This window comes from Pistacia vera, unplaced genomic scaffold (assembly GCF_008641045.1).
Source record: "Pistacia vera cultivar Batoury unplaced genomic scaffold, PisVer_v2 Contig40, whole genome shotgun sequence".
Taxonomy (NCBI): Eukaryota; Viridiplantae; Streptophyta; class Magnoliopsida; order Sapindales; family Anacardiaceae; genus Pistacia; species Pistacia vera.
This window is the reverse complement of record NW_022196224.1, coordinates 2,069,641-2,095,685: the sequence shown is the minus strand read 5'-3', so window position 1 is coordinate 2,095,685 and position 26,045 is coordinate 2,069,641. Positions and strand designations below refer to the sequence as shown.

The window sequence follows — 26,045 nt, the reverse complement described above, 5'->3', positions numbered from 1 at the left end:
TAAGATATAGTTGCAAGCATAGATCCATCAATAGGAGTTGTATCATAAGAACTTTGGGTTTTAACAGACTCAAAAGGAAAGCTAATTATAGGAGTGGCAACATGAGACTCTACTGAAGTATTGGCAGTGGAGGTTGATAGATTAAACTTATGAGCAAAAGGAAATTCTAGCTCATTGAGCTTAACATTTGGTGTAATGTAAACTTTACCACTAGAACTTAAACATTTGTACCCTTTATGAACCAAGCTATATCCTAAAAATACACATTTTTCTGAATGAAAATTGAACTTATGCTGATGGTAAACTCTTAAATAAGGATAGCAAGTGCAACCAAAAACTTTCAAAGTAGAATAAAGAGGAGAATTATGAAATAAAATTTGATAGGGAGAAATAAAATTTAGAACAGAAAAAGGCATTCTATTAATTAAAAATACTGCTATATCAAATGCATTCCACCAAAATTGCAAAGGCATAAAAGCATGTGCAAGCAAAGTTAGTCCAGTTTCCACTACATGTCTATGTTTCCTCTCACTCCTATCATTTTGTTGATGCACATAGGCACAAGAGTGTCTAAACTGAATTCCACAACTAGTTAGATAAGAAATAAGTCTTTTATATTCTCCTCCTTGATCAGAGTGTAGACACTTAAGTTTGGTGTTGAATTGTCTCTCAACTAAGTGATGAAATCAAATAAAGACAGACTTAACTTCACCTTTAGTTGTTAAAGGGAAGAGCCAGGTAAACCTACTAAAATCATCTATAAATTGAACATAGTATCAGAATCCTTCAAAAGACATTATAGGGACTGGTCCCCGAACATCACTATCAACGAGTTCTAAGGGAGAAGTGGCTCTTGAGTGAGAGAGAGGAAAATTATTCCTACACATTTTACCAAGGTGACATGCATCACAAAAATGCAATGTAGGTGACATACTGGAGCTCTTAAAGGATGAGGGTGATTTGGGAAGTTGATCCATGATTTTGTGAAACACCTCAGCATGAGGGTGACTAACTTTTCTATGCCAAACTAAGGCAATGGTACTGGATTTACTAGATCCAGATACTAGGGCAGTTGATTGTGACAATAGAATGTTCTTATTAGTGTACTCAGAAGAAAAAGTAACAAAACTACAGGATGTGTATGCAGAGGATGGACCAATATTAGAAACAGAATGCAAAGAATTGGTGTTTGAATTTGTATGCACTTGATTAGAACATGGTAAACTAGAGTCATGCAACTGAGAGTGTAATGTATCTATTTGTAAGCTATCATGTATGGAATCAGAGTTATGCAAAAGATTAGCATGCAACAGATCAACATGTGAATATCAGTGTTATCAAGAAAATGCAGAGTATCAGCATGTGGTTAAGAATACAGCTGTATCATCCAAATTATTTGCATGTAATTGAGCAACATGTAAAAAGTGTAAAGAGTCAGTACACAAGATAGCAGAGTGCAAGGGAACAGAATTGAACTGAACTGTATTTTTATTATTCAATAAAGAAGTACAATTATTAGATGTGGAATTAGCTACATTATATTCATCTTTATTCTTAACACATGTGATAGAAAGGGATTGACCAAAACTGATTTTTGGCTGGACATAGCTGGAAAATTTAGTGATGGTTCTGCTTTCGGGAGAAACTTCAACAGAATCTAAACTATCTAATGTACTTTGTGCATTAGTGGACTTATTAGATGTGATTTGAGTAGGAGACTTGGAGCATGCTAAGGAGGTATTGATTAGCGAAGATAGGGCAAATGGAAAATTCAATTGATACAACCCAGCTTTAAGATCTCCCTACAGTAGCACTTGCATGGTAACCTTGTCCTTAACCACACAGCATTCAGCAGAAAATTCAACCACAACATTATTATCCTTAGTAAATTTTGAAATACTAAGTAAATTTTTTATAATGCGAGGAACACATAACACATTTTTCAAATATAAGGATTTAGATTGCAATGTACTAGGTAAAAGGGAAAAACCAACATGAGAAATGTTAAGAAACTCACCACTGCCAACCAAGCTGTTCTATTCGATCATAGCTCGTACTTGCACTTAATTGGTTCAAGTCTGAAGTAACATGATTTGTTGCTCTAGAATCCATACACCAGGCTGGATCTTGGATGAGAGTTGATGTGATATGAGTGGGAAAAGCAGGAGACATATTATTTGGCAGGGAATGGGGAACAGCAAAATAAGCTTGACCGAGAACTGAAGAATAAGTTGGATTGGGAACTGAGGAATGTTTTTGCTGATTGGGAACTAAGGAATGTGTTTGCTAATTAGGTGTGTGTTGATCAGGTAATTTGTATGATGAGGTATGTGTTTGTTGGCTAGGTAAGTTAAAGACTGAGGGTGTGCAGATAATGGTTGGTACAGGTTGTTGTTGGGTAAAGTGTGAAGCAGGCTACTATTGTTGATAACCACCATTGTTTTCATAGTGTTGATTTCCATTGTAAGGTAGGTTAGGACCATAGACAAGGGAATGAACTTGTTGGTTTGATGATGAAGAAACAACACCAACTTGATTACTACCACAATTTGTACTCCCAAAATATGGAGGGGTTTCATTGTAGGTGGAATTATACCGATGGTAACACTGCACAACACTGTGACCCATTTTGTTACAAACTTGACAAATGGGTTTTCCTTTAGGATTTCCCCTTCCCCTGACTCTACCAAAAGAAGGAATGCTTGGTGGTCTATAGTTTTGCATAGGAACTCTATACTGCCTAATATTGGCTGAGGCATTAAACTGATCACTTAAAGTATTTACATGAGGGACTGAATAGTTGACATGAGCAGGATATTGGTTATACATTTGTGAACCAGCAACAGTTTGGACAGAGGGAAAATTATGTGCCAAAGGAAAAGTGCCAGTAGACATCATAGGTATAGGTGTGGAAGTGTGAGACCCTAGAGTACTTATAGCAACCATATTGATAGAACTATTGATTGAGCTATTCAGGAAGTCTGCTGAATTAAACTTCTCTATTCACATTTCATACTTCTGAAGCAAATATTGTACTTCTTGTAAGGTTACTGAGTCGAACTTGGACTCAATTCTTGAAGTAAGATTAACGATTACTGCATCAAACTCAGGACCTAGTCCATTTAAAATAAATTTAGTAAATCTTCATCAAATATCACTTGGCCACTAGCTAATAAACTTTTGGCTATTCGTTTCATCTTTTTAACATAATCACTGATGCTTAGGTTTCCTTTTTGAGTGGTTTGGAGTAAGGTTTTTAGGTGAAGTGCTCTGGATTTAGAGTCACTTAAGAATTCACATTCTAGGGTTAGCCAAATTGATGTAGATGACTGACATTTTGACACAAAAGCAAGCATACATTCTAAGATTGATGCTAACAGCCAAGTCACTAGAAATTTGTCAATTCTTTTCCAAGAAATATATTTAGGGTTAAGTTTCTCCTTTGATCTAGTTTCTCCTAACTCATTCAAAAATAAAGGCTTTGTCGATGTTTCTACCACAATGTTCATATTTCATGTGTGGGAAAGCAAGTACTTCTCATCATTATCATCTAAATCATTAGTCTCATTCCTTCCATGCTCTATGTCAGTTTTGCTTCCTTTCCTCCCATCTGTTGTTTTCGACTCTGAAACATCAAGTTGACAGTGTTTCTCCATTGAAGGAGAATGATCTGCTTCTAATTGTTGCATTTCTGGTTCTATCAAGGCGTGCATCCTCGCGCGCTCATAGTCTCGCAGATATGTGCAATAAAGAAAGGAGTAAATGAAGCAACAGATTGTCATTGGAATGCCAACTGCTGTGTAGAGTACCTTGGCAAGTGATGTAGCATTCTGCCTATGTGTCTCAATCTCTATTGAATCTGAAGCTTCCTTCGAAACTAGTTTGTAGCCATAAACATGTTGGGCTAAAATTCCAACTATAGGAGGAGCAAAAGATAACAGTATGGACTCGAAAGATCGATTCAACGAGTAGATGCTCGTTCATGATTTCTCAGGAACTATCTCTGCAAAGATTGGACTGTATGCACTCAAATTAGTCCTAAAACAATGGGAGTAAGTGAGTAATAACAAAAAGGGTTGAGGATACATACTTGTTCGTCGCGGGGGCGTTCCAGGATATGCATAATCCCATGATCATAAAGACTAGGCCATGAATGAATGATGTGGATGGATCATCTGGCAGTGCGAGAAGCAAAATTGCTGCAATAGGAATGGCTGAGCCAGAGCTAATCTGTGACAAAACGATCCTCCTAGAATTTGGAAATCATTGCGCAAGAACGTCCTCGAGTTTTCCTCCAAATAGGCCCCCAAGAGAGCAAGCAACCACAAAGAAAGTCATGAGGAATGCAGTCAACTTGTGGGAGAAGCCAATGAGTTCCAACCATATTGGAGCAAATGATAAAGCTGACCAAGGGAATGATCTAGACACACCTTGAGCAACAATAATTTGAAAAGATGGGATTTTGATGACCATTTTAGTTTCTTTAATTAGGTCTTTCATTTTTGAGACAAAAGATTTTTCTGATATCTGATCTTTAGCTCTACTTTTGCTTTCTAGGTGGCGTGGATTATTGGCAAAAAGGCGAACCAAAATGCCAACTATGACACTAATTAGGCCAACCAAATGAAATGCAATTCTCCAACCAGGTATCCCATGAATGATGTTGAGGCTATTAGAACTGAAAAGAGCCCGCTGATGATGGAACCAATGTTTTCGGTCAGCTACAGCCATCCAAAAGCCATGCCACGGTTGCTGCCATCAGTTGAATCAACAACAAGGGACTGAATTGTAGTTGTGACAATAGCAAGACAAATTCCATTTAAGCCTCTTAAGACTGCCACCTAACGAACCAAATGAGAGGACCAAAGATGAAAATGTGCAACCAGTCAGGCTTATGAACACAGATTTTGAGTCACAAATGGGGCTTTCAAATCACTACTAAAAGAAGCAGCTCTAAAACAAGTAAAAAAATCAAATTAATTCACAACATCATAGTAAACCAAGGAAGAATTTCACAAACCAAACAATGAAGTTTAAACAAATATCACGTTGCCCCTCGTAAAATAAAATTTCCAAAAATAAACCCCCAACTAGCAGTCGGGTCCTTTACAATAATAGTTCAAACCTCACAATGGTTTCTAAAATTCTCCCATAAACAAGAAAACCAAGTCAACTTAACCGAAAACTCTAGATCTACCCATCTACATAGCCACCAAAAAAATAATAATTAAAAAATACAAACAAAACAATGAAAACATTTAGAAAAACAGAACCAAACCTTGAAACACAAAGTTAAGAAGATAGATAGATAAATTTTACACATACCTAAAAGAAAGTACTTGAAATGGCAACAAGAAAGGTGGCTGCAGCCTAGAGAAAAGCTCCAAGAGCAATGACATGAGCTCGATTATGTCTGGTGACTAAGTAAGCAGCCAAGGGGTAGTAAGAAGACTGCACAATTCATCTAAACAAAGTGAGTGAGTCTAAGCCAGTAGGGTCTATATGCAAAGCGGCACCTACTTCTTTGTACAATCCCGGTAACAATGACTCGTCGGCTCTTTCCATTGTGCCAGCGAGATTCATTAGAATCAACGTTAAAGTCTCTGATTTCATTATGTTTTTTTGTGGAATGAAAACAGAGAAAAATGAGGAAGCAGAGGATTCTCTGTTTTTTGAGAGAAAATTTAGCTGCGCGACCATCCCAAGTTTCCATTTAACAAAATGGCCCTGAAAATGTTTTTCATTTTTTTTTTAATTTAGAGAAGCTGACGTGGCATAGTTAGGATTCATTAAACACATAAAATGGGTTAAAATGAAAAGATTAAAACATATGTGGGCCAAAATAAATAATGAAAGTTTTTAAAATTTGAAATTTAAAAATGAGCCCCATCTATTCACCTCGCTTAATCGAAACTCATTAGGGCAAAAAGTGATTTCTTGAACCAATTCAATCCTGCAAATTTTCACACCATATTCAATCCTAAAATCAATTTCTTGAACCCTAAACGGAATACTATCGCGATTTTTGGTAATACAGTCGCGATTTCTGATTGATTTCTTAAACCCTAAAATTGATTTCTTGAACCCTAAACAGAATCTGTGCAATTTTCGCTGATACAGTCCATATTTCCGATTGAAACTACAAATTTTGACACCAAATTCAATCCAAAACCATGGCTGACATTCACAATGAGGAGAAAAACCCAACGCCACTTCGGATCCTAGAGTTTGGTGGCACAAGCAAATCAATGGCTGCTCCGGTGGATCATTCGATCAATGAAGGTGGTCCATAGGCAGAGGAGACGACGGCTGCACAACAACAGAGAGAAGAATCGCAAAACAGTTCTGAAGAGGAGGAGTCCGACGAGAATTCAGGTTAGGAGGAGGAGTCTGGCGAGAATTCAGGCCAGGAGGAGTCTTCCAAGGATTCAGGCGACGAGGAGGAGGCCTACCAAAATGCAGGTGACGAGGATGCCGGCGAAGAAAGGGTACATATTTATTTTAGGAGTATTGCTCTGTATTGTCGCTTAAGCGATCATTTGTATCGCTTAAGCGATTAATCTCTTTTACTCATGGTCGCTTAAGCGATTGATTCAATTTACTTTTGGTCGCTTAAGCAATTTCAGATCACTTAAGCGATTTTGTCTGAGGCAGAATCATCTTAGATATAAGATTGCTTAAGCGATCTTTTGTATCGCTTAAGAGATTCTTTCAGTTTACTCTTGGTCGCTTAAGCGATCCGAAATCACTTAAGCGACCACAGAGGTAATTTTTTGTTGCTGATATTTTGTTTATTAGTTGTTTTGGTTTATTTTTGTTGCTAGCATTTTGTTTATACTGATTGTGCAAATTGTGCAAACTGTAAACTATAGAGACTACGGGTTGGAGCTTGTAAGCGATAATGTACCATACTTCCCTACAAGGGTGACGGTCAGGTCGAGTTGGGATGTTTTTGATAGAATAAAGGAGATTTTAGGAGGAATGAGGAATGGTAAAAGAGATTTAGGAGAGACTTGTTTCGGTCAATTTTTAAGAATCGGAACAAATTGGAAAAAGGCATTCTGGGGGCAGGGAGTGAATTATATGTTGCTGCACTCAATAAAATGCAATAAAAAGCAAGAAATGTGGTTTGTGGTGGACAGAAAGCCACTACGTTTTGGGATGATGGAATATGCCTTGGTGATGGGCTTAGGATATGGGAAATTTCTAGATAAGAAAGAGACAGACACAATAAGGAATAGTTCAGGAGCCATAAGGTTTCGTGAGAAGGTTTTGTAGGGGGCAGCGTCTATTACAGAATGCGTTTTAGAGAAGAGGCTAGAAATAGTTCGGTTTAATGATGGAGAGAAGATAAAAGTGTGCTTGGTAATGTTCTTACATTCGATCCTATTGGCTGGTGACTCAACAAAAGCTGTTAAGAAGGATTGGTTGTTGTTTGCAAGCGACTTGGACTTCTTTAATTCTGATCCGTGGGGACGGGTATCATTTGAGCGAACCATCAAAAGCTTGAAAAAACCAGACATGGCGTTAAAGCAGTCCCAATAGGTCGGGAAGGATAAACCAAGCACGTACAATTTGTTTAGCTTCCCATGGGCAATGCAGGTAAATATTAATAGCTTTTTGTTATATTTTTTGTAATATATGTGTTTGAATTATGATATGGACTGTTTTTTTTTTTATAATGTAGGCTTAGATGTATGAGGCCATCCTTGTCTTTGCTAAGGCGGGGGAGAGGAGCAACAGTTTGGATGTGCAACAGCAATTTCCTAGGATGTTACGGTGGCATGTCGAGAGGTTTACCCATTGGGATTACAACCAAATAGACATTGAGATTGAAGCTTTTGAATATGCAGTTGCTTTAAAATGTCGCTTCAATCTGATTGATTTTCTTTTTTATTGCAGGAAGTTGTCCGTCCCTTTCTCACCGCTACTGGGGATGAAGCGGAAGAGGACTATGTCACATCTTTCGAAGCACTAGAGGATGAAAGGGATGAACGGATAGACCGCCTGATGCAGGACCTAAAAAGAGTCACGCATGTGACGACAGTTGCAAGGCCACTGCTTCACAACGTGGTTGATGCCGAGGATGATGAAGCTCTAATCGGTGGGTGGGAGGGAGGAGGAGGAGGGGGAGAAGAGGGAGGAATAGGTTCGTATGCCTCATTAAATCGGTACAACAAGTACCGCTTTACTGAGACATTGGCGTCAGGAAAATGAGGTGGTTGACCTCATAAACGGCCTGTTTGAGAGTTTTACAAGAGCCATTTATGATAGGTTTGACAAGATGGAAGAGCGAATAAAAAGGGTGGAGGAGAAAGTGGATAAGCTGGCAGAGAAAGTTGGTACAGTGGAGGAGGAAGTTGGTGGAGAATTAAAGGCGGTTGAAGTACAATCTGGGTTGAAAAGAGAGAGCCGAAAGAGCAAGTTTGTCAAATCGCCTTACACGGTAGTGACACAGGTAAAGAAGAGGAAAATTAAGAAACAAATGGAGGAAGAATAAAAAATGAGGAGGTTAAGGAGGTTGGTGGAGGAAGTGGGGCAGTAATAATGGAGGAGGGTGAGGTGGGAGGCGAAGGAAGCGGGGATATACAAATGGAGGAAGGGGGATGAAGTGGGCAAGCAAAAATGGATTCAAAGGTCGATTTGTATAGGCCAATAGAGGAAAAGAAAAAACTCTTCTATGCCTATTACAATGAATCAGGAAATAATGCCCATATAAAGTGTAAGACAGGGGATTATCCTCGGGAATGGTTTGAAAAGTTGTTGATGATGGGCACGTGGCTTGAGGACTCGGAGAGTTATTTTCGCTTAATTTTCCTTATTTTTGCCTATGTTTTCCATACTTATCTTGTTGTTTTTATTTGATGCAGCACATCGATGAGATATTGGCACTGATGAGGCTACGACAGACTAGTGTTGGTGATCTATTGTATCCCAACTGTGCCATCACCGATGTGGCGTTTGGCCAAACACTTGTTTTGACATATCGTACTTTAATTAAAAATGTCGTTGCTAGAGGTGCAGCAAAAGGAGCAAAGCGAAAAAGATTGGCCCCAGAACAGTTGGACTGCATCCCTGATGATTTTCAGTTTGATGATAGGATTATGCAGTATGTACGGAGGCAAAGGCCCAAATATGGCCACGGTTGGGCAATGGTTAAAAGAGTCCATTGCATCATCCTCGTCAGAGAGATGCACTGGATAGCAGTCGTCGCGCATCTAGAGGAAGGGTTGCTGAAGATCCTCGACTGCAACCCAACTATTTGTTGAGACAAGCAGTTGGAGGTCGAGTTGGAGCCACTGTCCAGGTTGTTCCCACAGTTGTTGCATGACAGCGGGATGTTTGGGCACTTCGGTGATCAAGTACTAACCGGAAAGTGGCCATTTAAGCGCTCTACCATCCCAATAAATGAGTCAAGGTAAATTTTGTATAAAACTAACTTCCATAATACAATTGTTCTATAAGTTTATTCTAATGATAATGTCTTCTTCCTATTGTAGTGCTGAATGTGGGGCATATGCCCTGAAATTTATTCAGTTAGACATGACTAACACCCCGATGGATGGCTTGAATGACGAAACAATTGGTAACTGTTAGGAGAGCTGGGTTGTCGATTGCTTTCATGGGCATATGGATCCGTTTTGAGTGACCAGAACCCAATCAAAAGTATGAAAGTTGGACTTTGAATTTTGTAGTTTATGTGATGTTGATGTTGATACTTGGGTTGTGGTGCTGATGCTGTAGGTGTCATGCTTGTATGGAGCTTTACCGAAAGAGACAGACTGAGTGAACTTCTCAATCTCGCACTCTGTAACTTTTTTACATTTTTTTAATTTACAAAAGCTGATGTGTATGCATGTGTGTGCCGCATAATTTTGCAGGTTCCTGGCAAACAATGAGAGGAAACTTCTCAAAGGTTGGTTGGCAAGAGGAGGCATCTGCAATAAAGGCTGCATGGTACCAAACAATGATCTCAGACAGGTTCCTGGCAAACAGAATTCGAAAACTTCTCAAAAGTTGGTTGGTAGGTCACAGGAGGGAAATGAGAATGTATGAAAGGGAAATGAGACGAAAAATGATACTTGGAATTGGGTTCTTCCTTGCAATTGTTTGGGTAGAGGATATTTTATTGCAATCACAACTAGAGTTAAATGTCTTAGGAATTATTGTGTTTCGGCACTATTGTGGATGATTTTAAGTTTAAACTTTCAATTACATTGATGTCTCTTATATTTTGATTTGTGATGAATTAGATTGATATAAATTACTTAATTTTGCGATACAATTTTTTTTGCAGATTTGGGAGGGAAATGAGTGATGTACAAATGTTTCCTAATCACAGTCATTTCGAAATTAATTAACTTAAAGATAGGCATGGTACCAAACAATTACGTATATGCCCGACCACATATATCTCTTAAACGACCAAGACTTTTCCAGAAATGATCGCTTAAGCGATCTCAAATTGCTTAAGCGACCAAGATTCTATTATGAAGCATTGCTTAAGCGCTACATAAGATTGCTTAAGCGATTACCGATCTGGGCAGATGTTAATTCTGCCTCGAAAAATATCGCTTAAGTGATCCCGAATCGCTTAAGCGACAAAAAGTCTTTTAGGAAGAATTGCTTAAGCGATACATAAGATCGCTTAAGCGATCATAGATCTGGGCAGATATTCATTCTGCCTCGGACAAGATCGCTTAAGCGACCAAGAGTCTTTTAAGAAAATCGCTTAAGCGATACAAATGGATCGCTTAAGCGATCATAGATCTAGGCATCTATTGCGGACTAGATCGCTTAACCGATCGCTTAAGCGACTAAGAGTAAAAGCATAAATCTCTTAAGCGACTAAGTGTAAATACATAGGATCGCTTAAGCGATTTAGTAAATCGCTCAAGCGATCCTATGTATTCGGATATCATTTATTGTATTTCAGAGCATGAGTTAAGCAATTAACACTATGCTAAACATATAGGGTTTACGATTCGTTCAGTGGACCATGATCGTTATTATATTTATATTAACCATATAGTTCTTTTATGTCAATATGAAACATATAAGGTGTAGAATGTTTTGTTTATGCTAAACATATAGGGTTTACGATTCGTTCAGTGAACCATGACCGTTATTATATTTATAAGGTAACCATGGAAGCTTAGTGAACATATTATCTTCTTCTTTGTTCAAAACATACAGGGTGCGTTTGGTTGAATATTCTAATACATATTACAAATCCTATTCCCAAAATATTTCTTTGTTTAATTATTTAGGAAATATTAGTATTTTTTAATTAATTTTAGACCCATTAAGTGAATTAATTTCATTAATACCGCTTGAAAAAAGTTTAAAAATTAACAAAAACACCCCCACCCACCCAACTTCCCAGATTTCGGCTACCACCGACAGCTACAAATGACCAGAAATGGCCGGTAATTCACTGACGTGGTCTTTTCCAGCCAGATCCACAGTGAATTTGGCTGGAAAAGGCAACATCTGGCCGTCATCGACTGTCAAAGAAATGGTCGACGTTGACGGTCAACGACGGCCAAATCTTGGGCATCGTTGACCAAAAACGACGGTCATATATTTGGTCGTCGACCAAAACTGGACTTTTTCGTCCATCGACGGCCAGATATGGCTGTGATCTGACCTTTTTCGGCCACATCTGTGGTCGATCTGGCCAGAAAAGGCTATATCGATGCCCTACCCACCAAATCTTACCGCTGTGTGTCATAACACCCTTTCCCGGCTAGATTTTGACAATGGTGGCTGGAATCTGGCACCGTGGGTAGGTGGGGGTGTATTTGTTAAATTTTAAAATTTTTCCTGTCGGTATTTTGATATTAATAAACTTAAGGGGTCTAAAAGTAATAAAAAAATATAAACTAATATTTACTAAATAATTAAACAAACAAATATTTTGGGAAAATGGATAGGTTAGGATATTGAAATGAAAAAAATAATTAATAATCCTAAGTATTAAATAAATGAATCACGGAAAAATGAAAGGAACTAACAAAAATAATCGATTAATTGAATAACCATAGCCTACTTAGTTTTATGTACGGTCATTAACTGATAAAGACCAAGTGTTATTTTCACATTCTATTGGACCTATCGAAATTTTAACACCAAAAGAAAAGTGTAATTAAATCACTTTTTCACTGTACCAAATAGCAAAATAAAAAATATGCTGTAACTCTGCAAAACCATCTGCACAAGCAATCATTCAAATTTTAAACTTAGTTTGCTCCTTTCTTTTACAATTAGACCGACAAGAATTTGAAAAGAGTATAATATTTATTAAATGCCCAGAAAAATTCACTTGGTCGCTTAACAGATTCACGATCGCTTAAGCGAGCCTCGGACAGGATTGCTTACGCGATCTGAAATCGCCTAATGTTTCACTCAACGAATCGTAAACCCTATATGTTTAGCATAGACATAAACATTCTACACCTTATATGTTTCATACTGGCGTAAAAGAACTATATGTTTAATATAAATATAATAACAGTCATGGTCCACTGAACGAATCGTAAACCCTATATGATAAGAGTTCGAGCAATAAAATGGCTTCATAGTTGTGATATGGATAAACAAGAAGATAATGAAATTTTTAGAGCATTGATAAATATTAAATTCTTTGAGATTCTTCCCGGTCTGATTTTAAAAAAGTTATTATTTTAAAGAGTAAACAAAGTTTGAAAGACTAATCAACAGATTGTTTGTGCAGATAGTTTTGTATAGTTACAGCTCCGTACAATTCGTTCAATAAAGAATACTTTATTGCCAGCAACTAACAATTTTATGTACGGAGTTGTAACTGTGCAAAACCATTTGCCCAAAAAATCTGTTTAATAGTCAAAGGAACTTCGTTTACACAGGGTCGCTTAAGCGATTGTTGATATCGCTTAACGATTCTTTTCTTTTTCACATAGTCGATTAAGCGATCATAGATCGCTTAAGCGATCATGTCATTGGTAGAATCTAATCTGCCCAGCTGTGATATCGCTTAAGCGATTCTTGTCCTTTTCACTTGGTTGATTAAATGATCGTAGATCGCTTAAGCGATCATGTGATGGGCAGAATCAATATCTGCCCAGGTGCACGATCACTTAAGCGATCATGGGCAATATATACTTTTCTAGCTTTTCTCCTGAATTTTGACAAACTAAAATTACCAACATGTATTAATTCCAAACTTTCTCCTCAATTTGACAACCTAATTCCAAACTAAAATCACCAACAAATATTTAGGCCATGTAACAAGAATACTAAATATAAATAATGATTTATTAAAGGTAACAATAAAATTTAAAACATCAATAATTGAAAACAATAACTCATCAACAGTTGGCCTTGGCAACTCCCTGAATTTCATCCTTCTTCGAACCCAATTTTCTGGATCTGTATGTGATTACTTCTGGCAACTGCTTCTCTTGTGGCCAGGTTGCTTGCAAATTGAGCACTTATTCATCTTTCGGGAACTTAGAGGCTGATGGAATACGCTTAACTCTTTTTCTCCCCTTTGCTATCTTCTTGAATGGCGGATGGATGATAATGTTAGCCAACTCTGGCGGCACTACCCACTACTCTTCTGGAGGCACTGGATATATTGTTTCTAAGTACGCTAGCATGTAATGATCTACCATATAGAGAGGGGAGCAAAGTTCCATGTAAATTCTTGAACCAAAATCCAGCTTCCATTGGTGTTTCAGTGCTGCTAATGCATGAGGACAAGGTAAACGTTGAATGTCAAGCACTTTACAACTACAAGTTTTACTAACAAGGTTAACTAGAGCATCCGAATTATAGCCGCGCATAGTGAACTCTTGAGCATTAAGAGGATAGGCAAATAGTGCATTTGACAGTTCCATACGTTCTCGCAATAATTTTTTAGCTGACGGAACAAGGGTTGTAGTAAAATTATCTGACTCCGTATGATGCTCATGGAACCACCGTGACAATGTCCTCTGGATTACATCAAAAAGTGCAACCATTGGAAACTCTCTTTCTATTAACAACTTTGAATTTATAGACTCCGCTATATCTGTGGTCATGACATCAAACCTTCTTCCAGGAAAGTAAGTTCTACTCCATCGCTCGAAACCAACATCATGCTCAAGATACTTAGCAACTCTATCATCCTTGATTCGGATTTACTGGAACTGCTCCTCGAACTCATCAACCGATAAGCTTTTGCTGCCATGTAGTATGTTTGAAGGAGGCCAGCACACTTAAACTTTTGTTTTATGTTCTCACCAAGGTGCCTCATACAGAATCCGTGATGTGCTTGACGCTAAATAGTAGCAATCCCCTCTTATAGAGTTTGCCTATCAGATATTATGCACAACTCGTCACTGTCAAGCATATCATACGTAAGCTAAAAAACCAAGTCCACGACTCGTCATTCTCAAGTCACCACACACCATGCAACATGATATGTGTGATTTTCGCTTCCTGTGCAGTGGCCACCACACATGTACCTCCATACTTTCCCGTTAGAAAGCAACCATCACAACCAACACCTTTCTCATGTTTCAAAACCCCTTATAGCAGAACCGTAAGCAAAAAAAATTTAAAACATCATATTCCTGTCCCACTTCAAAGCCGTCTTGCTACCTTGGTTTGTCAACTCAACCATATAATGGTACGCTTCTAAACTGCGTCCCTATGCTCCGGTGTGCCCCTCACAAATCTTGTTGTCTCCTTTTCCAACATTTCCGTAACTAACAGCACATCCCAACTCTGTGCTACAAGTCTCTGAATGTCTTTAGGAGATGACATTTCCCTTCAACGAACTGACTTTTGACAATTGTTCACAGGTATATGTGCTAAGAATAAATTTTTTCGACTTCGCCAACCTTCTACAATAACTCACCACTTGCACTTTCATTACGACATGCACCCGTCACAACTATGAATTTGACTTTTTGGTGATGAACTCAAATTACTCTCACGGCAACAAGTTTTAGCTTCCTCACCACTTCCTCTTTGTTGTCAATAAATACCCTATACGTAACTCTGATCCACCATAAAAACATGAGCTGATTCATTACTACCTCCAATTGACCCCTCGAACCTGCATAAACGACCATAATTTCTCTTCTTCACAATCTACGCCTTCTGCATAATCTGTATTAAAGGAATCTCTACATCTGTGAGAACATGTACGGGTCCTCCTCCTCACATTTCCATTCTACCCCCCATCACCAACCTCTTCTACAGTGTCCTCCTCACCACCCAATTCACCGTCTACTCTTGATTTTTCAACAACAAATCATGACCTCGTAATTCAATTAAAACTAGACAATCTCCGCCTACTTCCTATTTCCGCTTCCTTTGAACCAACTTCCAACAATTTTTCTACAAAAGAAACCCTTAAAATCAGGCTTGAACCATTATCATCCCACATCAATCATATATAACTTCACACTTCATCCGACTTTATATAGCAATAAGTAACTTATATGTTCAAAACTCTGCTTAAAACTACTTCACAACTATATCACTACCGAGCAACTCAATCACCTCTTCTATTATTTCATCAATCAACTCATCAAAACTAACCTGCTTGCTCACAGCAATTGGTTAACTTCTTTGCTCTTCCCATCCACTTCCAGCTACTTTCTTCCTCCACCCACTCACCAAAATATTCAACACCAAAACACTTGTCCCATGTGTATAATAGCCAACTACCTATAAGGCAACAAAAAAATATTCTTAATGCGTTTACTAATTTCAAATATTTAAAAGAATCTGCACAGTCGCTTATATGATCTGATGTACACTTAAGCGACACACTTGATCGCTTAAGCGATCCAGTATAAATAACCATGATCACTTAAGCGATCTTATGTCATTTACTGATGCTTAAGCGATCTGCTCCTATACACTAGACTTTTAACAAATCGCTTAAGCAATCTTATGCCACATACCTGATCGCTTAGCGACTATCTGTTGCATTACCATGTACCTGATCGCTTAACGATCCATCATACCCAGACCACATTTTCAGTCATCTCCCCTACAATTGATCCATCATACCCATAAACATACCCAGAACATTTTTACAAATTTCACTCCTTTCAACTTCCATTACATCAAACACAGCCCAACAACCTAAACAACTAAATCAAAATCATAACCAAACCAATCCATGCTAAATCAAAATCATACCCAGATCTTTGTAAATCGACAGGGAATACACTACTTAGACGAAATGTCGAGGAAGAGAGGAGGAGGAGGATCTGTGTTCGAGAAGATTTAATGGCGAAGGAATGCGTTAGTGGCGGGAGGAAGAAGAAGGTGTTGGGTTTGTTTGGAAGAATTTCGACTCTTTGGACATATATAATTTTTAAAGATTACACAATTATTCTTAATCCTAATAACCCCTAATCATATTAATTAAGCTTAATAAAAAATAAGGCTATTTAGTTAACATTTACAACTACAGAGCCGTTTAATTAAATTTTAACTTCAATATCTTTTTAATAAACTGTCCCCTTTTTTGATGCTTTGTTCTGACTTGGAAGGTGGAAGACTTTGAGGTTTATTATGGACAGAACCAATTGGAAGGTGACATGGTGAGATGGGATTGGTGGAGAGGAGTGAAGTTGAGTTCTGGTTAAGACATTAAAAGAAAAAGGAAAAAGAAAAAGGATAAGATTTGTTTTGTCTTAAACTTGTTTTTTTTTTAAAGGAGGAATGTGATTTATTACTTATGCATCAATTTGGGAAAGTAATTTTCCAACAATATTTGTGTTTATTTTACTTTTAAAAAAAACTCGAATGTTAGACCTAAAGTCTCGCATTGCTCCCACATTAGGATAATCAATGTTTAAGTAATTAATAGACTTACTCAATAGGCGTGTTTTAAGCTTGAAACCCAGTAATAAAACCGCGAGGTCTATAGTGCCAAACTAGATTTTAGAGAATGTTAGAAAGCATTTTCAAATATTGAAAATATCAAATCTGAATTTTTTCATTTTCAAATTCATTTTTTAATGTGACACCAAGTTGCAAGTAAAAATGTGAATCGCAAGGTGTGTTATAATTTTATAAAGTATTTTGTATATTCAAGATAAAGGTTCTCTTCTTCACCCATAATTTATTAGCAAATCCATTTTATTTAATATAATCTTGTTTTGGATCTTCGTATCGTATATAAAAACAATGCAACTTGGATATAAATATCCAAAAGAATCCCTTCTTTTAGAAACAAATAAAAAGAAAAATCATAGACATGGGAGATTGAACTCCACAACTAGTTATTATTTACAAAGTATGAAGAAGCCATCCAGGAAATGTTTCCAGTTTCTATTATTAGACATAAATGGTCAAACTTCTTATTTGAGAGGATTACTAAGAAAAAAGAAAAAAAAAAAACTATTCATAAGATATATGTTTTTTTCTAATGCATAATAAACCATAAGCAAAATGATAAATTCTTAAGAAATACAGTAGTAGTAGTACAAGCTAAGATGTTCATATCGGCGAAAGAAACGTTGTCAATAATTTCGCAATACATCTTTCATACCAGTGGAGATTGAAACAATTTAGAGTAATACGAACCAGCGTAAGCACACACAAGTAGAGAGAGAATACTATAGTGTTTATCCTGGTTCACCCCATTAACAGGTTATCTTCAACAGAATCAATATTATTGAAATACTATCTCACCTCCCTCATTACAATAAATATGTTTTCCTATAATTTGCTATCACATTTATACAGAGAAAAAATAAGTTCATTACGGGTTGATGACTTAGAGAAATCCTTCAACGGGACCCCTGAATGCTTCTATGTAATAGACCGCCCAATGCACTGTGTGACCGTTATTGTAAGTGGTCAACAACTCCAATGAGATGCAAAAGCAATTTTGCAGGCATTTATAGAAGATGTTGTGGAAGATATGAGCAGGAATATGTTAATGTAGAGCTTCTGCTTCAAGGAAGACTTCTGCAGTTTGTAAGCTCCATATTTTATCAACTCCTGCAAGATCAATTGAGCAATATTATTGACCTTTATATAAACACGAAATTCTTGACTTGGGTTAAAATAGCAGAAAATTGTAAAGCTCAAAAAGATCTGTATCTGATTTCAGAGATTCTTCTTGACTAATGCTGCACATTCCAAGTCATATCCTGAAATTATCATGCAATAAGTCGGAAAATTTTCATGAGTTAAGTTTATCATTGCGGATCTTTTAAAAAAAAGAAAGAGCTTAGTTTGGAGAACGAATTTTTCAACTGCATATGTGGCATATGATTGTTTTGAAGTCAGATGATGACTTACCAGAAATGAAGTTATATCATATTTGGGAGCGGATCTTCCTTCACAGCTTATGGTTTGTTCTCAATTTGGCTCTATGGCCATAAATTAGTAACCGGCAGACAATATGAAATACCACGACAAAGTAATCAGAAACAAAATCATATAAGTTTGAAATGTACTTGTTTCTCAGCCAAAAGGTAGTTTATATGATAAGTTATCTGTAGAATCTACTCGAAATCTGGAAAACAAATCTGCATAACTGATACTTGGGTACAAATTGTATTATTAAGTAAATAAATGAACAAGACAAGAACAAACTAGTCAACCTCCTCATGCCTGGGAAATATATACAGCTTGAGGGGAACTAAATTATAAATGAAGTTCAGAAAAATCGTGTTGCGAAGTATTTCCATCGTTTATGTAGGTTCAATCAGATAGTCCAGCTTTTCTAGATATGTTAATCAGTTTGTAAATCTCATGACAATGTTATAGTTGATGGGAAAGAAGAGAATTCTCATCATTGTCATCTAAATCAGGGCTCTCCTCGCTTCCATGCTTGATGTCGATTCTGCTTTCTTTCTCTTTATTCATCATTTTCAATTCTGAAACATGAAGTTGAGTTGATGGAGAATAATCTGCTTCCAAGTTTGGCATTTCTGATTCTATTAAGGCATCCATCTTTGCGCGCTCACGGTCTCCAGGGTATGTGCAATAAAGAAAGGAGTAAATGAAGCAACAAATTGTCATTGGAATTCCAACTGCTGTGTAGATTGCCTTGGCAAGTGATGTAGCATTCTCCCTGCCTGTTTCAATCTCTCCTGAATCTGGTGCTCCCTCGGGAATTGGTTTATAACCATAAACATGCTGAGCCAAAATCCCAACAACGAATGGAGCAAAATTTGATAGTATATCCTCAAATGTTGAATCCAACGCATAGATGCTTGTTCGCGATCTCTCAGGAACTATCTCTGCAAATATTGGACTGTTTGCAACATTAGGATATTATTGAATTCAAGTTATAGATCTGTAAAACGTAGTCCAAGAACACTAGGAACAACAAAGTGGATTAAGAATACATACTTGTTTGTCGCAGGAACATTCCAGGAAATGAAAAATCCCATGATGAAGAAAAACAGACCATGCACAAATGCTGAGGATGGATAGTCCGGCAAAGCCAAAAGCAAAATTGCTGCTATAGGAATGGCTGAGCCGGAACTAATCTGAGACAAAACTATCCTCCCAGAATTAGGAAATCGTTTCGCAAGAATATCCCCCATCTTTCCTCCAAACAGACCCCCAAGAGAACAACCAATTACAAATAAGGTCGTGATGAATGCAGTTAATTTGTGGGAGAAACCAATGAGTTCTAACCACATAGCGGCAAATGATAAAGCTGAGCCTGGAATTGTTCCAGAGATACCTTGAGCCACAATTATTTGGAAAGATGGGATTTTAATAACCATATTTGCCTCTTTGATTAGGTACTTCATGTCTGATGAAAAAGACTTGCGTGCTTTTTTATCTTTACCTTTACTATCAGCTTCAAATTCGCGAGGATCATTAGCGAAGATGCGAACCAGAATACCAACTAGAACACTTATTAGTCCAACCAGATGGAATGCAATTCTCCAACCGGGTATACCCAAGAATGATGTTGAGGCTATTAGTACTGAAAACATTCCACCGATGATGGAACCAACGTATCCAGTGAGTTGCAGCCATCCAAAAGCAATGCCGCGATTGCTCTCATCAGTTGAATCTGCAACAAGGGAATGAATGGCAGGTATGACAATAGCAAGTCCAATTCCATTTAAGCCTCTTGAGACCGCCACCTAAAAAACCAAATGAGAGGACTAAATATTACACTATGCAAAACTTCAAATACATTACATTACGCAAAAATTTGTAGCTGGATGGCAAACCTTTAGCCACTGGGGTTAGCTAAACCCAAGGGTCTTGTATTTGATTTGCGGGAAAAAAAAACTTCAAATACAATAAACAATAAGACTATGAAAGACTCTTTTTCTTCGAATTATCAGTCAAAGAAGCAGAAGGAACAAGTTAATAAGGCAGCAGGGTTGTAAAATTCTTCTCCAAAACAAATTTAACCATATTTAAGGAACATGAAGATATGCATTCAAGCTCGCAATTGCTTGCATACAATCATTTGAGCGGCTTTGCAACCCCAATGAAGACAAATTTTTGCCTCAAATTCTCACAGGAGTGGTACAGAAACTAAAATTAAATCAGTTGCTAACTTCATGGGATCAGCAAATGCATTTGAATATTCATCCAGAAAACGAAAAATCTCAAGTTCCAATATGAAATTACGAATCATAAAGTTACGAAATTATGAATCAATTTTCATTAAAGCAACAATATTCCATGCCCATTTTAGCACCCAAATTCAAACGAGCTAGAGCAGCTGGTTGACACTCCCAAGTATGCAAAATAAAAAAAATTAAATAACCCATTTTGGCAACCATGGAAATAGCCAAAAAACATAAACTAAAAAATCACATTAAATCAAAATCAAAACCAAAACCAAATTTTGCAACTTGAAACGCGATAGATTGAAAAATTACAGATACCCACCTGAAAGAAAGTATTTGAAATGGCGACAAGAAAGGTGGCTGCCGCCCAAAGAAAAGCTCCGAGAGCGATGACATGAGCTCGGTTATGTCTGCAAGCTAAGAAAGCAGCCAGAGGGTAACAAAGAGACTGTACGATTGATCGAAACAGAGTAAGGGAGCCTAAGCCAGTAGGATCTATATGCAAAGCGGCACCAACTTCTTTGTACACTCCCGGTAATAATGACTCGTCAGCCCTCTCCATTATGGCTGCGAGATTCACCAGCATCAATGTTACAGTCTCTGACTTCATTGTGTTTGCTCTGTTTTTTTTGGAGGAAGATTCCTCCGTTTTTAGTACAATGAAAAAGAGAGGAAATGTTGGAAGTTTGACTTGTGATTAAGACAGGGAAATGAATTTTCTTTTTCTTAAAATTTCCCTTTTTAGAAGGAAAGTATCTTTTAAATTATGCAACTATTTTGGGATTTTTTTTTTAATATTTATTTATTTATGGGTTGTATTTCCATGTACCGAAAGGAAGTGTCTTGATTTTGTTATTTTGAGCAGGATGTTTGAAATAATATTATTGAGTTGAGTTAGGTTATTATTACGAGAATAAAATTTGAATAAAATGTTTTGGGTAGAGTGTTACATCAATATTGTGTTAAAGGGGTATTTTTGAAATAGGATAGAGAATAGTATTTGAAATAGCAAAAACACACTCTAAAATATTTATTTATTTTGATGAATATTATGTATAAAATGACAAAATCATCTATATTTGAAACGACATGTCGTTTATACATGAGAACCGACGTGTCGTTTACCTTCCACAGACATGTCATATATGTGATGAATATCAATGTGACCCCTGAGTTTTGAAGTATAGGATAACCCCCTATGTGTGTCAATTTGATTGGAGGTAAGTAATAATTACCCTCTACAGAATTTTAAATTTGTTTCTAGAACGACATATCGTTTATCTCAACCCATGATATAACAACATGTAAGTAAAAAAAATGTTATACCTGAAAAAGTAGGGTTGACGTGGGGCCTCATCAATAAAGGATGGTCAGAGTTCAGAAGGGTTTTGTGCCATCCATGTGCGGCCACGTCACGCCTAAAGTAAGTAGTATGGCTCCTATCAGTGCAACAAGTGAGTGCCATACCAGCAAGCAGCTAGAGATCGCCCACGTGTCAAAGCTCTACTTTAGTCGAGGAAATCCCTCGGTCAGGTGACTAATGGGACGCAAAGAAAGGATTTGCATGGCACCTACCCACTTGCAACTTTTATAATAATTATCTTGAACTCTCCCACTATAAATATAGGACTTACCTCTCATTTGTAGGGGCTTAGCAAATTTTACTCTAAAATAGCTCTCTCTCTCTTATATTCTTTCCCTAAACTGTAACTCAGCTCGTTGAACGCGACCTGACCTCTCTCTCCTATTAATATAATAGCAGTGGATGTAGGATTCGCTTGTGAGCATCTGAACCACTTCAAATATTGCTCTTCACCTTTTATTTAATTCAATCCCCTCATATCACGTGTGACTTCTAAGTCTTTTTAGCATTTTACACGTGCAAGTAGTTGGTGTCAAAATGAAACATCAACAATTTGGCGCTAGAAGGAGGGCCTGATTTAGTATATACTCTTCATCAAAAAAATCTTTGACTAATCGATCCCACAACAACAAATGGCTCGGGGTTTTGAATCTGAGCAAACTAATTATGATAATGAAGAAATCCCCCAGGTACATGAGGACACTTCTCCCGAAATGTCGCTAGTCCAACAGAATATCATGGGGGATATTCCTTCAAGCTCGTGGCTCGACCCAACTGTCATGAGTTACCTGGACAGGTTCAATAATACTCTTCAAACGGTCAACCAAAGGCTAGATCGATTGGATCGGGTTGTGCCACCTAAATCCAATGAGGCGGTGCCACCGCCAAAAACACCTACAAGTTATATGAAAGCACGGAAAAGGGCGAAAGCCCATACCGCGCACACTGCAGTGCGTCAGAGAAAAGGGAAAGCAAGTAGCGCACAACGAACCCAAACTCTGAGGGACTAGCAAACACCGATCACGCCCCGGGTAAAATACCCGTGGCATTGCGACTCAGCTATATGTTGCAGTATGAGTCGTCCTGTGCCACGTCGCATGGGCACTCCCATAAAAGTGCAAGGCGGGGAGATTCCCAATATCATCAGAATGACAACTTTGATCGTCATCGTGTAGGGGATTCCCATCGTCCACGGGTTGGTTTGTACCACTGCAGAGGCAGGAAGACTCCCTGAATCACTCAATGCCATCACATAACTCCTGCCAGCGTGTGTCGAGATTGGTTGGAGCTTTTGGCCGAGGTGAGGAAAAGTCTGATTTGCGGTCTTTCCTCAACTGCAACCATGAGGGTCGAACCCATGTTGCGAAAAGTGATCCCTAGGTAGCTCTGCTGCCTCAGATTGAAGAACTACAGCGAGCTCTGGATCAGCTTAAGGATCAACAGAATGAGCAAGGGCAGGTCGAAGAGGCGTCTCCTTTTTCTCGGGTAGTGTTAGCTGCCCCTCTCCCATTGAGATTCAGAATGCCCAATATGCAAGCATTCGATGGGAATTTTAATCCACAGGATCATTTATACGAGTTCAACAACCTCATGGAACTCCACCAAGTCTCTGACTTGGCAAAATGTCGTTGCTTGGCAGTAACCCTTATCACCCACGCCAAGCGTTGGTTCAGGTCGCTTCCAGCAGGATCAGTCGGCTCATGACCTCAAATGAGCTTAACATTTCTCAGGCACTTCCAAGCGAACAGGAAGTTCGTAATGTCGCTAAGCTACTTGAGCAATATACAACAGGAAAGGGATGAACCCCTCTAATCTTATGTAGACAAGTTCCACAGGGGGCTCTACAAAGTGGCTCATACTCTCGAAGAGTCTGTTCGGACTCTCATCATTGCGAGAGTTCGCTCGCAGACAAACTTGTGGAAGAAACTACAATCTGAGGATGATGTTTCCCTCACTTGCTTCTACAACCTTACTGAAAAGTACCTCCGGATTGAAAGTTCTGTGGCAGCTCTTAATTGCCACGACCCCGGTCCTTCGGACAATGCTCCCAACCGAGGGGAGAATAGGAGGGCTGATCGTAGATGGGCTAATGATGATCAGCGAAAAAGAAAGAAGCAGCGGTATGAGTCCAAGAAATCTTATGCCCCAGTTCCTTGTCGCGATTGCGACAAGAGTCAATACACTCCTCTGAATGCCTCAGTATCGGCTATTCTAGATAAATCAGAGGAGGCCGATTTGCTCGGAGAGCCCGAGCCCATGAAAAATCCCCCTTCAGCCAGAAACAATAAAAAATATTGTCGTTATCATCGGGATAATGAGCATCACACCGATGAGTGTCGAGCCTTCAAGCAGGCAATTGAGGACCTCATTAAATATGGGCACTTCAAAGAGTATGTTGATGACTCAGCTCCCGTTCGGGGGAAAAATCAAGAGAAACCAGAGAAGATGCGTCATGGTCGCAAAGGTCTCTACTATGTGGGGATCATCTTTGGAGGACCACACCTCGCCGGGAATTCTTGAGGTGTCCAAGAAAGGTATGATCGGGAAGCCCGTCATGACCCCATAAATGTCATGAGCACGACGTCGTGACCCACCAAGGTTTGCAGAGAGAAGGAAATCAACTTCTCCCAAAAAGACGCGATGCGATTGCATTATCCACATGAGGATGCTCTCGTCATCATGCCTGAAATAGGTCGGTGCGAAGTCCACAGGACATTGTGGACAATGGAAGCGTTGTGAATATTTTATTTCAGCAAGCCTTCGAGAAGATGAAACTAGATGAGATAGATCTGAAGTCTGCCTCTATCCCTTTGTACGGTTTCACTAGGGATCATTTGATTCCCAAGGGGACGATCTCGTTCCAGGTCACGTTGGGGGAAACCAACGAGATGACTAAGATGACTGAATTTTTAGTAGTAGATTATTCGTCCGCTTTCAATGGCATTTTGGGACGACCTCTACTACGAAGCTTCAAGGTAGTCACTTCAATCTACCATTTGAAGATGAAGTTTCCCACCCCGATGGGGATAGGAGAAGTAAGTGGATCCCAACGCATATGTCGCGACTGCTATGTAAGGGCAGTGCAGATGACGTGCAAGGGAAAGGGAACACCAGTTGGCATCTCTGAGCAGGCAATGGCGATCAGTAGGATCAAGCCACAACCTGGCCTAGTTGAAGATAACTTGGATCCTCGCATCTAGGAATGCCTTCATAGTGGGTCGGTCGAGGACCTATCCGAGGTTTCAGTCGATTAAAGCGAGCCGACTCGAGTGTTGAAAATCGGAAGTAATCTCAACCCTCAGCTCGCCAACGACCTGACATGCTTCCTCAGGTTGGTGGGCTTGTTTGGGGTGGTTTTGCTTCTGTCTGCATGTGCTTGTTTGGTTTGTGCAAGAGTTTGTTTCTGGGCAGCAGGGGTCTTGGGTTGTGGGTGGCTGGTGTTTGGCATTTGGGTGGGTTGGTGGGCTGGTTTGGGGTGGTGCTTGTTTTGGCTTGTGCTAGAGTTTGTTTAGGGATGGCATGTGCCATGTTTGCTTTTGGTTGCTGTTTGTTGGGTTTGCTGTGGGTGGGCGACCAGTTCTTGGCTTTGTGCGCCAAGGAAAGCAAGACTTTTTCAAATCATAAATGTGTATATAGTTTCCGAATCACTGGCTTGACATAACAGTGATGGATTTCAAATCACGGCCAGTCACCTCAAATAGGCATCCTTAACTTACAATTCATTGATTTTTTTTACCTACTTGTTGAAGTTAATTGTTTCAGAAACTTCAATCTTGGGTTCAACTTCCAAATGGAAACTGGGAGCTTGTGAAGATAGTGTCAACTTCAGGGAAAGAATCAGTTGTTTCACTGCCTAAGGGAAAAGTAAGTGAGATTTCAGTAACGTTGAAAATGTTGTGTTCAATTTAGTGTTTGACCCTTTTTTTTAATCCTTATATTGTAGGTTCAGAAGGTGAAATCTGAAAGTTTGATTTCGGCAAATCCCGATATCCTTGATGGTGTCGATGATCTCATGCAACTTAGCTATTTGAATGAACCGGCAGTATTGTAGAATCTCCAGTGTAGATACAAGCAAGAAACAATTTATGTAAGTGTTTTCATATTGATGTTATATTTAATTTTAATTCTGG

At 38.5% G+C, this 26,045-nt stretch overlaps 1 protein-coding gene and 1 pseudogene across 2 annotated transcripts; both read right to left on the bottom strand.

Annotated features, from left to right (window-relative positions):
* Window positions 1–3,512: 3,512 nt before the first annotated feature.
* Window positions 3,513–5,613, bottom strand: LOC116141604 (annotated as a pseudogene).
* A 12,892-nt stretch (window positions 5,614–18,505) lies between these two features.
* Window positions 18,506–21,243, bottom strand: LOC116141735. Of its 2 annotated transcripts, none has more exons than XM_031427220.1 (3): window positions 20,875–21,243; window positions 19,360–20,111; window positions 18,506–19,261 (listed from the first exon to the last, which is right to left on the bottom strand). In XM_031427220.1, exons 1-3 carry the CDS (start codon window positions 21,160–21,162, stop codon window positions 18,766–18,768), a joined length of 1,536 nt encoding a protein of 511 aa, XP_031283080.1. In that variant the 5' UTR covers window positions 21,163–21,243; the 3' UTR covers window positions 18,506–18,765. The 2 variants fall into 2 exon arrangements, with proteins under 2 accessions (XP_031283080.1, XP_031283081.1); XM_031427221.1 differs by having other exon boundaries at window positions 19,103–19,247.
* Between the last annotated feature and the right edge of the window lie 4,802 nt (window positions 21,244–26,045).

Excerpts from the sequence above, each read along its gene's own strand:
- LOC116141735 (XM_031427220.1), bottom strand. The coding sequence starts at position 21,162 with ATGAAGTCAGAGACTGTAACATTGATGCTGGTGAATCTCGCAGCCATA. Across the intron at positions 20,112-20,874 it reads TTTCAAATACTTTCTTTCAG|GTGGCGGTCTCAAGAGGCTT; the intron begins GTGGGTATCTGT and ends TTGGTTTTTTAG. Across the intron at positions 19,262-19,359 it reads AATGTTCCTGCGACAAACAA|TCCAATATTTGCAGAGATAG; the intron begins GTATGTATTCTT and ends TGTTGCAAACAG.